Genomic DNA, 16,041 nt, shown 5'->3' with positions numbered 1-16,041 from the left:
CTGCCTGATAAACATGTTTGGAGAACAAGCTGCGCGGAAGCAGTGTTTTGTAAATGCTGATTTGAGGAAAAAGATTTATAATCAGTCAAGTTGGTTTATTCTAGCTTTATTCCCAACAATGTCTGTGTCTGCTGTAATGAAACAGTTTATGATTTGGGCCCCAGCTGTTTCGTATTAAGCGTGCAGACTGCTGTAAATGGCTGTGAGGTTGGGTTAGTTGTGTGGTGGTAAAGGTTACAGTGGGGTTGTACTTGCAGGTTATGACGTGCAGTCGGCGCACACACCCAGTGGGGTGCTGTACATCACAGGAGCACCCCGCTTTAACCACAGCGGGCGGGTCACGGTGTACCGCTTCAATGAAGAAAATGTCACTATAACACAGACGCTGAAAGGAGAGCAGGTAGCTTCAGAATCACAACCTCAAACAATTTTGGGTGGATCTGGCAAAAACAGATCAAATTATATAAAGAATAAAAATTTTTGTAAAGGAATATAAATGAATTTTGAAACATGTTCAGATCACAGCAAATTTTAATATAAATAATATATTTTATAATGCTTTATAAATTATTATATAAAATAAACTATATATATAATTATTATTATTATACATAGAAATTATATGAAGAAATACAATTGTATAAATAAATATATATATATATATAGAAAATTCATTTTGTTCATTTTGTTTAAAATATTCAGATCCCATTTCATCTCAAAATCTAAAAAAAAAAAAAAAATATATATATATATATATATATATATATATATATATACATGAATAATGTATATGTATGAATAAATATTAATGGATATTCTATGAATAAATTTATAATTAATTTTAAAACAAGTTCAGATGACATTTCACTCCAAAATCAATAATTTTATAATGTATAAAGAAATAATATATGCATAAAAGTGAATAATATATGTTATCTAGGGATTTTTGCATGTTTCCATTGTGGTTTCGTTCTCAGTGGTATTTATTAAGTGTGTCATGTTCTTGTTAGATCGGCTCCTATTTTGGCAGTGTTCTCCAGACGCATGACATCGACCGTGACAATTACACTGATATCCTTCTGGTAGGAGCTCCCATGTATATGGGTCCAGAGAGGGATGAACAAGGTCAAGTCTACGTCTACAAACTCAATGAGGTGTGTATGTGTCTTTAATCTGTGTGTGATATGACTCATTCCACAAACTGAAAACATGTGTAGGAGAGTGTAGTACCTCCATTCCACACCGAGAGCATGTGGGAGCAGTAAATCTGGATCTGTCCTCAGGGAGTGTGTTGTGTTGGTGTTCAGCCTGAGATAAGTGCTCCCAGAGCAGGGGAAGGGATGGAATGAGAGCGCGGGTAGGAGCTTGGCATCATGGGAATGGAAATCGAATGAAACTGTAATATCTCCAGCAAAATACCAGCCTCTGTGGAGCACCTGCTCTCAACAGCTTCCAAATAGTGGCTTAAATGGAGCAATTTCCATCTGTTTTGAGGTTTTTTCCAGTGGTCAGTGTTTCTTAGTGAAGCACTTCTGTTTACAAGGCAGCACTGTTTTGATTGCACATATTGTTCATGTTTTATCTCCACAATTTTCAAATCAAATCACTTAACAACAGTGTTAATTTCGTTGACAAATAATTTTTATCATAGTTTTCGTCAATGACATTTTTTCACTGATGATAACGAAATAAAAACTCGTTTTGAATGACAAAAACTATGACAAAATCTATTGACTTTTTTTTTTTTTTTCAAACTAATAAAAACGAGATGAAAATGTTAGTGAGGGACAATTTATGGGAAGAAATCCAGTCAGAACGAATCTTCTGCATTGTTAGGAGGTTAGATGGCAACATTTTAACTATGACAGCCTACTGATCTATCCGGCGGGACATATGCTAGCTACACTTGCTGCACGTCCCATAAAAATAAAAAAAAAGGTCAATATCTGGGAGTAAGAGAAGAGCAGATGTGGATAAATTTGAAAAGCATGACGATGCTAAACAAAACTCAGTTCGATCCGTTTTTCTGAGCGCACACACATGAAGTGCGCACACAGAAAAGCGCCTCTCACACAGCGCACGAGTACTGAATTCAGCTCTCTTTCACATCACAAAATGATGTCGAATTGTCCGTTTTGATAAGTATTCACGTAAACACACAGTTACGTCTTAAGTGAACGTAAACAGTTGGGAGAATATCGGATGTGTATCAGTATCAAAATTAACACTGCTTAACATTCAGACTCCTTTCAATCTTTGGGCATAAATTCAACTCTTAAAACCTCTTAAAAGCCTTTGACCTTCTTACAGTGTTTGCCAAGAAGGTCTAACCAATGTTCAGGAAATCTAACCAACAATGGTAAAATTTGCATACCGATTTACAAGTGGTCTTTTTTCATGTTTATTTGCATATTGATTCTTCACTCCTATTGGTTGTCGCTCACGGAATTCACTGTTCATGCCAATTAAGTTAAACTATTTTTAACTTTTGTCTCATGACTCGCGTTGCTTGACACGTCTATATTGTGTCGCTAATGGTCACTGTCGTTTGCCAGCTCTCATGTCGCTGGTGGTGTGAACGGAGCTTTAAAATAAACCTTTTTAGGGGCTTTGTAAATTCTCGCCCAATTCCATGGAGCAGCTCTGTAAAATACTGCAGAAAATCCAGTCATTTCAACTGAAATCGGTAAAACTGTTAGTTTGGCATGAAGTTATACTAAAGTGAAGTTCCCTGCGCAGATTTCACTTGCATTCAAAGTGATCACATAAATTCGCTCTGTTAATCAACAAAAAGCTGCTTGGTTTGAGCTTCATACATCACTACACTACTGACGATGGACAAACATTTTGCTAATCTGATCACAACTTTACTCAAGAACAAAAATGTTGGATGCATTGTAAAAAAAAAAATCTTAAAATGAGCATAAAAAAATCAATTTGAGGTGGATAATTTTTTAACCCTTAAGAAAACTTGCGCATAAACTACGATAAAAACATTTACCAAAAAACTCTCATAAGTCTCATAAGATTGCATTCCCAAACATCATCTGAACTCAAAATAACATGATGCAGTTTGTTATTGTACTATTATTCTTCTGCATGCTCTGAGAAGTCATTTTTAATGTAGGAAAAAAGAGCCACAGTCTTCCCCGGTAGCAGCAACTTTTTTTTTTTTTTTTTTTTTTTAATTAATGCTTTCAGCCAGTTTCCCAGGGCACATGTAATGGAAATGGTGCTTATTGGCAAATGTTCTTTTCAATATTCTAATTTTCTGCATGAGTTCAATTCGGAAATTTGAATGGAAACAGCTAATGATTGGCTGGGTTCGAACTTCGAACCTACATTTTTTTAAACCATATCTTCAACCACTAGGCTGTAGGCCACTCTGAGATCTGCAGTCTCAGGCATTTACATCGTGTGTCTTATTTTTACTCTCAGAGCGGGCTGTTTGAACACGAGATGACGCTGAAGCCGGTGAATCAGACCTGCTGTACGGCTCACTCCCAGAGCAACTGTAAGAGCGTCAGTAAGAACGAGCCCTGCGGCGCACGCTTCGGCACCGCCATCGCTGCCGTCCCTGACCTCAACCTGGACGGGTTCAATGACATAGTGATCGGATCACCTTTGGAGAATGACCACAGAGGGGCGGTGTATATTTACCACGGCTCTCAGAAATCAATAAAGGAGAAGTATGTACAGGTAAAGAATCTTCTAAGCATAGCATCAAGTGGTCTAAAGCATTTCTGAGACTAAAGATCCCTTGGTGGGCAGAATCCCTGTATAAAACAGTTGCATTTTAACATTCAAATTCAAAATATTCAATGCTTACAGTGTATTTGTGATACTTACACTGCAAAGCCATTAAAATATATGTACATTCATTCATTTATGACATATGATCTGTTTATGTCTGTGTTTAGCGCATTGCTGCCGGAGGGGATGGAGAGAGCATGAAGTTCTTCGGCCAATCAATTCACGGCATCATGGATTTGAATGATGACGGCATCATTGATGTCACTATCGGAGGAATAGGAGGAGCTGCGCTTTTCTGGTGAGCTTTCATTGAATTTATTCCTCTTTTTCTATCCTGTAGTACAACATTTCAAATTCCCACTATGATGTCTGGGGCTAAAATAAAATCAGGGGTATGTAACTTGAACCCACTACCCTCTGGACGTCCAGCTTCCTCGTTCCCAACCGCAGCAGCTGTCTCAAATTTGGACCCAAGCCTAAACATCCCACATCGCAGAGGCTTGTCCATCAGGGGTCACGTCCCACTGCTACGACCCATTTCTGCTAGCCTCTGAAACTGTGTGAGAGTGCCTCCAACCACCAAAAAAACTCTTGGCAGCATTTCCTTTCTTAGAGATCACAGATTCCAGAACGGCCACAAAATGACCCTTAAACGCCGAAACCCTGCGACTGTAGAGCAAAACTATGTAGTCTCATTCCCCAAACTCCACCACCCAGCCTTTTAGGAGCTCTCAATTTGCCTGTAATTGTCCACATAATGCATTTTCGGAGACTATCTGATGTGTTAGTTGGACTGAATTATCTATGATCCAGCTGTTGCTGCACAGAACGAAATGAGACACCTATTAATCCTCCATATGCAGCTCTGTTCAATTAAACATCTTGTTGAATTTATTTAATCCAGGTCTCGGGATGTTGCAGAGCTTCTTGCCGAGATGACCTTCGACCCTAGCAAGATCAATCTGCAACAGACATGTCAGATTCAAGGGAGGACCACGGTATGTGTGAAGACCAAAGTGTGCTTCAAATACCGAATCAAGTCTGACAAAGACACAAAGACAGAAACTGGTGAGTCACTGATGCACTTTCTTTGTTTTGTCAGTCAAATCTTTCAATATCTGCTTTTTCTAATGGTGTTTTCCTGCAGTCATCAGGTACAGTTTAACGCTGGACTCGCTGAGAGCGATTGCTAGAGGACGGTTTAACCAAACGGACAACAGGAGACTGCAAAAGAACGAGTCAATCGTGGACAAGCTTTGCAGTGAGCACACCTTCTACACGTCGGCAAGTAAATCAGTCTTCTCATACGCAAGTGGGCCCCACAAACCTCTGGCATGTGATTTTTAGCTCGTTTGTGTTCAGTATATGGTGTTTGTGTGCATATGTTTATATATATATATAAAAAGAAGCACTACTAGAGTTTTCAGTAGCATGACAGTAACTTAATAGTGTAGCTTTTCCAGTATCAAACTCCTTTTTAGAACAAGTAACAAAAAACAGGATGTTGCTCCTTTTTTGGATGCCATATGCAGCCAAAGACAAACAAACATGGCAATAATCAGAAATACTTTTCCAGAATTATGATGTTTCTAGTTTTATTAGTTGTTCATTCATTAAAAAGTATACTAATATATACAATTACTTGAATGCACCTCTTCTGTGATGAAAATATGTTTTCATTTTCTGAATTAAAATTCATTTTGATATTTTTCGGGGGCCTAAACATACTTTTTATGACATGGCAAGGTTAAAAATGTCATGTGGTACATCCCCCCAAAAAACAATATTTTTGAATTAATAAAATCTGTAAAAATAATAATAATGATAATAATAATAATAATAAATACATAAACTGAATTTAGTGAAATACCTTTTTAAAATATATTTGTAAAAGTTTATTTGCAAACTTTTATCATTCATCCAATTGACCTTAAAATATATATACATGTATTAAAAAAACTTTCTGAACATAGTGATTAGGATTAAGCTAAATATTTAAAAATCTGTTAGTGCACGTAATATATGTTGCTTTGGATAAAAAATGTACAGTGGTAGCTTGTAATGGAGACTGTGCACTCTCTCCAGACAGGCTTCTTAGAAAACCAGTCCCTCCTCTTCTCCGAAACCATTAACTGTCTATCTTTCTTGCTCTAGATAATGTTACATTTAACATCTCTCAGTAGATAAAGAGCATAGAACTAAGCGTTTGAAACCAGAGGACTTGAGTTTAATAAAAGCCAGAGGTTCTCTGATCAAAGGCCCGAGGCCAGTAAAATCAGCCCAGCCTCCATTGAGGGACTACAGCATGTCCTGCTTCACTGCATACTTGCTCTCTGATATCTAGAGGAAGTATGCTGTCCGTGAGCAAACTGGACATGCTGAAAGAAGTGACACCCCCTTGTGTCGATGATGGATGGCTGCAATAATGCATGATCAATATGAGAATATGACATCGATCATACAAGACTAAAATATATAGTTCATAACAGAGACTGCTAGCGACAGAATTAATCTAATACCATTTCTGTAGCTTTTCAGTCTTTTAATTAGTTGCTAGACAGACGTTAAGCTGAAAAAAATTTGCAACATCTTTTATTATCCCCCACAGGATAAACTGGATTTCAGAGACCCCATTATGGTCATGCTGGAATTCGGTTTAGCGGATGAAGACTCAGGTCCAATCCTAGACGGGGAATTACCGACGTCACTCAACAAGACTGTAAGATCTCATTCTCTCTTCTTCTGTCAGAGCCGGAGTGGGTCATAGAGTGTAATGTTCACTGCTCCAGTAACCGCTGCACTGGCTGCTGCAGTAATAACACTCATTAAAGAAAGAGTGAATGTGGGTGGCAGCTGTAAGTTAGGCTAATGAAGTCTCTCTAATTTTACAAGCGCTGGGAGACTTTCTCCATGTTGAACTGCTCTCTCACACGCAGTTATGTTGAGATTATTTAGCTGAAACAGGGATAAACTGGCATAAGAAATGTCAAGACTTTTCCCAATGGGCTAGTTGACTAGTCGCCCAAATGTATTATTTTTTTTGTTTAATTTATTATAATACATTTTTTGCAATGTAAACATCAAATGACATGCTCACTTTTTTGCTCATGAAAGGTGAAGTGTTATTATTAAAATCTGAACCAGTCTGGAACAATTTAATTGTGAAATTTGATTACTTGTACATTAGACCCTGTTGATTTTTTAAATGTATATATATATATATATATATATATATATATATATATATATATATATATATATATATATATATATATATATATATATATTATTATTATTATTATTTGTAATGTATAGTAATATGAGATAATATATAAATACTCACAAAATATTAAAAAAATGTCATCCGTGATATTAAAAAGACATGTTGTTTTCAAATTAAATAATGCATTTAAAATTTATAATAACACTCAAATACTTTCCACAAAATATAAAAAATGGAAAACATGATATTAAAAATGCATGTTGTTTAAAATAAAATTATATTAACATTTGAGTTTAATATAGAATTACTCAATTTTTTTTAACAAAATATTTCCAAAATGTCAAGCATGATATTATGTTCTTTACAAATTTAAAAAAAAAATATATATATATATATATGTCAGATGAATATAGAAATACTCAAAAATATAGTGCTAACTGCTAAATAAAACAAAATCATTATTAACCTCATGAATTCTGACCTGTTTTTAGAAAGCAGAAACCAGTTTTGTGAATTTAAATTCAAATAAAAAAACTGACAAAAAATAGTTTGACAGCTTCAAAAAATATATATTTAGTACAATTTTTCTCCAGAGCCTAATGAATCCCCTAGCGCCCCCTAGTGTAACTAGTTTACAAACCCCTGAATTACACAATACAGCAGGCAATATTTGTATATTCATGGATTTTACACATTTATTAACTTTACAAAGTTATTGAACTGAACTGAATCAGTAATGAGCTGATTTCAGCTGAACAGTGACTGTTTATCCTTGTCTTATTAGAGGTGCTTTACAGCAGAATTGAATTCTGTTTGCATCATTGAATCATTATATTCTTGTTTATCACTGTAAAGCTGTTGTGAAGCAATCTGTATTGTATTGAGCACTATAGATATAATTCAGTTCCATTCATGTTTATATGTATAGCGCTTTTCATGACACAAATCGTTGCAAAGCAGCTTCAGAAAAGTTTCTACATTTTATTTAGGAGTAGCTTATCAATGTTTGATGTCCATATGGCAGAAATGTAAAAATCGTGCACTTAATGACATGTATTCAAACAAACAGTAAACACTATTAACAACAATAATTATATCTTGCGATCAAACTTATAGAAAAATGTTGTAGTTTTGTATGTTGTCTGAGGGTTGGCATCCTCTTTTCTCAGGTGTTCGGTCATCTCGGGTCTTTGTAAAGGCTGAATACAGACTGAAGCTTGTGTAATTCCTAGTTACCTAGAAACAGAGAAGCAAATAGGGAAAGATTAGCGTAACTGCTGTTCAAACCAAGCAAAAAATGATAATGTGTTCAAACCAAGCAAAGAATGATAATGTTCATTTGATCAGATATAACTGGAGTACAAGATTATGAGTTACATTGTGTAAATGCTTGGCTAAAGAGATCCAGATTTAAACAGAGAAAGTGTGTCTGAACCCCAAACATTATCAGGAAGGTTATTCCAGAGTTTAGGAGCCAAATGCGAAAAAGCTCTACCTCCTTTAGTGGACTTTGCTATCCTAGGTACTACCAAAAGTCCTTAGACCTTATAAATAGTAATATTTTGTAACTGATACAAAATTAATAGGTGGTCAGTGTAGATATTGTAAAATCTGGATAATATGATCATATTTTCTTGACTTGGTAAGGGCTCTAGCAGCTGCATTTTAGACTTTAGTTTATTGAAGATGCAGGACAACCAGCTAGCAGTGCATTACAATAGTCCAGTCTTGAGGTCATGAATGCATGAACTACTGTATCTTTTCTGAATCAGAAACAGGTTTCATGTTTCGTAGCTTGGCAATGTTTCTAAGATGGAAGAATGCTGTTTTTGTAACATGAGAAATATGATTTTCAAAAGACAAGTTGTTGTCTAATATAACACCCAAATTTTTGTCCGTTTAGATAAAGTAACAGTACATCCGTGTAGATGCAAATTGTAATCTAAGAGATTCTGTGTACTGTTTTTGGTCCAACAAGTTATATCCCTGTCTTATCCGAATTTAATAGGAGAAAATTATTGGTCATTTAATCTTTTACATTTTTAACACACACTGTTTGCTTAGATAATTTAGAAGTTTCATCTGGTCTTGTTGAAATATATAGTGGAGTATCAATCGCATAACAATGGAAACTAATCCTGTATTTTCTAATAATAATAATACCAAGGGGCTACTTGTATATTAAAAATAGCAGAGGGCCTAAGACAGATCCTTGTGGCACTCCATACTTTACTGTCATTAATTGATACAATTCCCTGTTTAAATAAACAAAGAGATAACAGTCGGACAGGTAGAATCTAAACCATCTTAAAGCCTATACTTGAATACCCGTATAGTTTTGTAATCGATCTATGAGTATTTCATGATCTTTAGTGTCGAATGCAGCAATAAGTTTAAGTAAAACTAGCAATGAGATGCAGCCTTGGTCTGACGCAAGAAGCAAGACATTTGTAATTTTAATAAGTGCAGTTTCTGTGCTATGATGGGGCCTGAAACCTTCTTCATAGATATCTTTTTTTTTTCAAAGGGAAAATATAAGTGATACATAGAGTAAGAGATTATTGTGCTTCAGGGTGTGATAGGCTGGAATGAGTCCTCTTTTTACTCCAAGTCTATCCAGAACTGGATGTTTATTATATAACTCAGTGAGTTCACACACACACACACACACACACACACACACACACACACACACACACACACACACACACACACACACACACACACACACACACACACACACACACACACACACACACACACAAAGATACCCAAGCAGACAGCTTTGCAAACTCACAAGTTAAGGTTATTGGGAGGAAGAGCGCATTTTCCTGGAGACATCACTGAGTGGTGTTTGCTTCTGTTACTCCCTGAAGTTCTGTTGTTCTTGTGTTCTCCTCTATTAAAAAAGCAATCAAGAATGAAAACAAATACTGACACAAATATCTGTGGGAAACATTTGGCTTAATGCTTGTTGCAGTTAAATGACCTTGTTGGGAAAGGGTGTGAAGCAAAATCTGATACTGTACAGCAGGCAGGAAAATGTTTCAGACCAACATTTTTTGGCAAACAATGTTTGGCAAGCTTAAAGGGATGAAGATGCTTTTGAAGTTTGTTTTTACGACCATTCAAGAATTTGTCAGAATAAATCTTCCTTTCTAACATTTTTATGTATTTTCTTTAATGTAGATTGCATTAGTGGACTGCGGGAATGACGACAAGTGTGTTGCTAATCTACACCTTAAAGCCGCTGCAAACATCTCAAGGTATCATTACTAGCTTTTAATATGAGATCAGTTAAATCATCTTATTTTTCTTTCTGCTTATTTCTTTGATATTATATATGTAAAATGACAATTCAGATAATTATGACATCTTAGTGGCTGTATGATTCATATGGTAAACGATTCCTTGTTTACTCCCATGTATTTTTGTCATTTCCTGTCGTCTGCTGCCCCCTTCTGTTGAGTTTTGAGAGAATAAATATTCCCTGTTATGTTCAGCAGAAGTTTGAAAGACATTAAAACAAGATAACAGAAGCGAACTAAAGCACTAGATGCAAACTGATTTTTTCTATCTCTTATTTCTGTATTTCCATAGTCTTTTTATAAAAAGCAACCAGGAGAAGTTTTATGTCAACATCGACATCCAAAACAGTGGAGACAATGCTTACAATACCAAGGTTACACTGATCCACACAGAAAATCTCAACTATGTAAAAGTTGAGGTAGGCTTTGTCATCTGTAATGTGGCAATAAAAACCTTTAGATGGAACAAATCACTGAACGTTAAAGTCATTTAAATATATGTACAAATATATTTACAATGAAAAAAAAAATATTTATGTTGTCAAAAACAGTTCATATCTGTTTTCACATTTTTACAGCCCAAAGAAAAGGACTGTGTAATGAATCATACCAGAATATTATGTGCAGTTGGATATCCTTTCCTTAAAACCGGTGAAAAGGTGAGATTTGCCTCTTGCTGCTTAATTAACATAATTAAAATAATGTGCATTATTAAATCTCATTCTGTCTATCCAACAGGAAAGCTTCAAAATCCAGTTTGAGACCAATCCCTCTCATATTCGTGAGGACATTGTGATAAATGTTACTGCAACCAGGTTAGAATTATGTCCATGACTACTTACTAATTAAATCCACTTTTTACTGTTTGACTCAATTAAATAAAGAATGGTTTCTGCCCCTAAATGAAAAAAAAAAAAAAAATGGTAATGAATTTAGGTAAGGTAAGGACTTTTTTATCTTGCAATTCTGACTTTGTCTCATAATTATGAGTTTACTTCTAGCAATTCTGACTTTTTTTTCTTCTCAGAATTAGATGAAAAAAATAATTGCCAGAAATAAAGTCGGAATTTGCAAGATATATACTAGCAATTTTAAGTTATAAAGTCCAATTCAGAGGGAAAAAAAGACTTGTTTTCTTACAATTGCAACTTCATATCATGCAATTCTGACTTTATAACTAGCTATTTAGGAGTTTTTCTGAGAAAAAGTTAGAATTGTGAGTTTATATCATGCAATTCTGAATTGTGAGAATTGATTTGCGAGATGTAAACTCACAATTGCGGGGAGCAAAAGTTAAAATTGCAATTACCTTTTTTATTTTCATTCAGTGGTGGAAACAAGCTTCCACAGAATAGGGGTACAGTATTTTGATGTATAATTAAAATTTTGAATGCAGTGATAGTGAGGAGTCAGATTCAGAATTGAAAGACAACTTTGTGAGCATCGTCATCCCTGTGAAGCATGAAGCCAACCTGAGATTCACTACGTAAGTGGCTTTTTAAACCACTTATATTCAGTTTGTTTTACTGAATTTTACATTATGGCCATTTCATTCTGTAATATATCTAAAACTGACTCTAGATTAAACAAAAACAAAGTAATGACACCATTTGTATAGTAAAATTGTATTAAATATCGTATTATGTTCAAATTGTATATACACCAGGAGTACTGGTCAGAGTATCAATACATGTTTTTATTCTAGAAAAAAGTATATGAAGGTGGACCACATCATATTTAAAGATAAGGACACGATACCCAGTGTTTTTAACCACACTAGTGTGATCGGGGACGAGGTGAAAATCAGCTACACGGTAAGACTCAAAACGTCAACCTGGAGTTTGAATCTCTTGGCATCATGTGAACAAAATGAGGAACTTTAAAGGAGAACTATGTCTGTGTCACAGTATTTAAAATGGTAAAAATTGCTTAACTAAGATACCGCTAGCTGAGGAGTCATCTTGAAGTCAAATGTAGCCTGAAGCCAATGTCAGATTGTCATTGGGTGTGGCTATGATCCAGACTCGTTTAAACTGGTTTGTATGTGAATGCTCTATTGATCCATTTCTGATAGATTTCCCTTTGCATTAAACAGCTTGAGAGAGATCCTGAAATAAAAAGTCCTCCACTGCTGCTCACGATAATGTTCCCATATCAAACAGCTGTCAGAAACTTTCTGCTGTACTTGACAGAACTCACCCACACAGCGGTAGGTCCTTCGATTCCTCATTTGTGGCACAGATTACAGTATGTGACTGGCTCAGAAATATCTCAAGTGCCTCATTTCATTTTTATAGAACATCAGCTGCAATGCCAGTGGATTGATTAACCCTTTAGGCATCAAGCCTGACAAGCCTTATCCAGTGAATCCTAAAAAAGAGACCTTGAGTGTATATCTCTTGGTGAGTAAGCATTGCTTTTCTCTTGAGTGAATGTGAAATGGATATCTGATGGTAAGTGTTTATCTTATCCCATTTTTTTTTTCTCTCTTTCAGAGTTGCAAAGAAAATGGAAATCCCTGCATGTCATTTAACTGCTCTATCCCACCTGGAGACTTCAAGCAGATCAACACCACTTTCAGAGTGTGGCGACCCACCTTCATCAAAGTACACCCTTCATCTTCTCATTTACTTTCACAGTTCTGCTGCATGTCATCTGTCGGTATGCTGTAGTAATAGTAATAATTCATCTATAGGGAGAATTTTCCAACCTTTACATGGCTGTTGACGCCAAGCTGGAGAGCAAGAAGCCGGACCTGTTTGTATTAAATGATAACATCAAGACCAGAGAGGTATGAAAATGAACCAGCCCTGGATTCTGCCCTAATATCAATATGAGCAGCATTTCAGACAGCCTTAAATTAACTTCATTGACCATTAAGATTAAAATTTGCATCAGGTTGAGTCTATATGTACTGTAAAAGTGCTGTAAGGGACTGTTTTTAATTTCACACATAAAATGACCCTAGTACCAGCCAGTTACCTGACCTGTAAGTGTTGTGAATAATCCACCTGGAATCATCCTAAAATTATGTCATGACTACACTAACAAACCTTTATCTATTGATGGGTAACCCTTGATTATTCTGAGCTGTAGGCAACAAGCAACGATAAATAGGAGGAATGTAGTGATGTTAGAACTGAATTGTCATTTTCATGTTATGGCTGATAACTAATAATAAAACAATAAAAACTAACAAATGAATTTAGGCATTTTAAGATTATTATGTACATAAGATTTCCTCAAATAAAAAAAATGTTATTAAATAACTTGTTTTTAAGGATTTGTTTTAAGTGAACTTTAGCAAAAGCAATCTAAATAGAGAAAAATTGAGTATACTTCAAATGAAGTTAATTTTCGTTCTTCGTTTGGGGGTAAAAAAAAAAGTTCGAAAAGGCTGAGCGACGGTATACTGTTTCCAAACTTTCCGACACCCCCGTGCTGCTGGAGGTGGGGGGTAGATTAATGTAAACATAACTTGTGATGCTTGTGCGTATCCCCTAAACACAACAACTATGAAATTATGAAGTGTAGGCAATCTAGGTGTGAGACGGGCACCAACGTTCAGAATATTATAGACAAAAGAATAATGATTATCCTAATAGGGTGACCGAACGTGCCATTTTCTCAGGACACGTCCTGGCCAGGATTTCTGTATTGGCTAAAATATCCACGTTTTGGCTTTGCTTTGGTCAGCTATTTTGAACTGCCGAAACGAACTTAGCTTCGGCCTGATTTTGTTCGAAATTATGTCATATCAGTTCGTTCTTTGATTTAGTTTGAAGTATATCAGGGCCTTTATAGTTAACGTCCTTGGTGTGAACAGACCGCCAAGTTAACAAAATGGCTTAAATCTCTTACAGCACTTTTAAATTAGAACTTGAACTCCATTTTAGCTTTGAAATCATGACTAGTGTTACATCTTTACTGCAGGTGAGGATTCAAGTCACCAAAGACATGCGAAGTGGAATCCCACTATGGATTATTATCCTTAGTATTCTTATAGGACTTTTAATACTGGCGCTTGTTATCTTCGCCTTATGGAAGGTAAGCATCAGTAATTTGCTTATGTTAGTTCTTCTGCGCATGCAATGCTGACTATCGATCACGGCACACTCACAGTTGACTATGAATGTTGACTATATTGAATCTTCTCCTCCAGGCTGGATTCTTCAAGAGAAAATCGGTTGAGGACATGAAGGAAGAGATGAAGGACTCTAATTGAAGCCTTTGGATCTGTAGCCTCCACCCCTCAGGTCAACTCATACTACACTGCTAGCCAAGGTCATGGAGATCACAAAGCAGAAGCATCACCAGGAAAGTTCAGAAATGTGACGATCAGAGTCATGTAGAACATCTGGGTTCACAAATAGAGAACTGTGGAGCATACCAAAGAGAACCCAGTGCTTTGCTTGACATGGTGATTTATCTTCATGTTGCTCACTGCAAAATTTGACTGAATGCGAACTGAAGTGAACCTCTGAGATGCCACAAAATCAGTGGACATTTTGCCAAACCACAAGAGTCATGCTTGAACAGCAAAGTACCAAAGGTTTATCTCAACATCCCACCAGCCACCCTTAAACCCTCATCTGTAACCTTCCTACGGCATTCATCATCAGCATAGCAAGGATCAGGAACCTGTCCTGTCAACGTCTACAGTCATCTGTAATCACAACCACACACTCTTATTGGCAACCAGTGTTCTGTCGATTTGTGCTACCCTGTCAGATTTTGCTTCCTCCCATTAAAACAGTAGGTAGTACAATTTGACAATGAAAAATGTTACCGATAAAATTATGGTTTATCAACATCTACACCTACCAAAATCCAAAACCTACCCTTACAGTAATGCAAATATAGTAATTATGTGTTATATTCGCAGTTGAAGCTAGAAGGGATACAGCTACAGGAAACCAACAAAAAATAATTTTTTTTCTACATATTAGATTGTTTTTTATTAAAGTCTACACCTAGCCTAAGCCTAAACCTACCCTTACAGTAATGGAGATACATTAAATATTGTTGTTTAACATGAGAAAAAGGATGCAATATTGATGTGCGCATGCGCAGTAAACCCTGGTAGGAAAATCTGACAGGTAGGATAAAATGTCAGGACACCGGTTTAAATATTCCAATGTTCTATTCCAATAACTCCCTTTTAGAGCTTGTTTTGATGAACCACTGTACAGTGATATTTTTCAGTTCAAAATGTTTATTTTGATTAATGTTATGGACTATGAATATTGGCACATTCCTTTTTTTGTTCACAAAGAAATTTTTTAGCACTGACGTTTTTCACGCTTTTTGTCTTCAAGAATGAAGAGGAAAAGGTCTGTACTGTAAATGTAAAGCTTTAAAGTGTATATAAAGTTATGTTTGCAATATCACGTTAATGATAAATTAATGGCTTTATCAAAATGATTGCATCATCTGCATTGAGTGTGATACCTGTCTTGTTTTCTGAGGTAGAAAGCGTCTTCATGCCCGCATTTCTCAGGTATTCCACATGGGTTGCAGTGAATGTCTGGAATCATAAAATTGAACTGTCATCGACTTATCCTTTAAAATTTTTTCCATATGTAAATATTAGAAAAACAATCACTTGACTGAAATAGAAATGTTAAAGCTAGAATGTGTATTTCATGCACCACTATAGTAGCTGCAAACGAAATAATAACTTGTGGGAAGTCGTGGGCCTAGTGGTTAGAGAGTTTGACTCCTGACCCTAAGGCTGTGGGTTCGAGTCTCAGGCCG

The 16,041-nt window shown here is 35.9% G+C and overlaps 1 protein-coding gene across 1 annotated transcript in view; it reads left to right on the top strand.

The window, feature by feature from the left end:
- The window catches only part of LOC109094053 (integrin alpha-1-like), a 38,844-nt gene extending 23,600 nt beyond the window's left edge, over positions 1–15,244 (top strand). Inside the window, exons 12-30 of the mRNA XM_042764803.1 lie at positions 258–400; positions 1,011–1,154; positions 3,439–3,699; positions 3,921–4,051; positions 4,658–4,821; positions 4,901–5,037; positions 6,362–6,472; positions 10,166–10,242; positions 10,577–10,703; positions 10,863–10,943; positions 11,023–11,099; positions 11,681–11,770; positions 11,990–12,098; positions 12,380–12,493; positions 12,582–12,686; positions 12,780–12,890; positions 12,980–13,075; positions 14,218–14,331; positions 14,447–15,244. Of these exons, the coding sequence (XP_042620737.1) occupies positions 258–400; positions 1,011–1,154; positions 3,439–3,699; positions 3,921–4,051; positions 4,658–4,821; positions 4,901–5,037; positions 6,362–6,472; positions 10,166–10,242; positions 10,577–10,703; positions 10,863–10,943; positions 11,023–11,099; positions 11,681–11,770; positions 11,990–12,098; positions 12,380–12,493; positions 12,582–12,686; positions 12,780–12,890; positions 12,980–13,075; positions 14,218–14,331; positions 14,447–14,509 (2,255 nt within the window). The 3' untranslated portion in view covers positions 14,510–15,244. The remainder of the gene's footprint in view (positions 1–257; positions 401–1,010; positions 1,155–3,438; positions 3,700–3,920; positions 4,052–4,657; positions 4,822–4,900; positions 5,038–6,361; positions 6,473–10,165; positions 10,243–10,576; positions 10,704–10,862; positions 10,944–11,022; positions 11,100–11,680; positions 11,771–11,989; positions 12,099–12,379; positions 12,494–12,581; positions 12,687–12,779; positions 12,891–12,979; positions 13,076–14,217; positions 14,332–14,446) is intronic.
- The last annotated feature ends 797 nt before the right edge of the window (positions 15,245–16,041 follow it).

Source organism: Cyprinus carpio, chromosome A10 (genome assembly GCF_018340385.1).
Source record: "Cyprinus carpio isolate SPL01 chromosome A10, ASM1834038v1, whole genome shotgun sequence".
NCBI classification, from domain to species: domain Eukaryota; kingdom Metazoa; phylum Chordata; class Actinopteri; order Cypriniformes; family Cyprinidae; genus Cyprinus; species Cyprinus carpio.
Note: the sequence above shows the minus strand (reverse complement) of the source record. Positions and strands in the feature narration are given on the sequence as shown.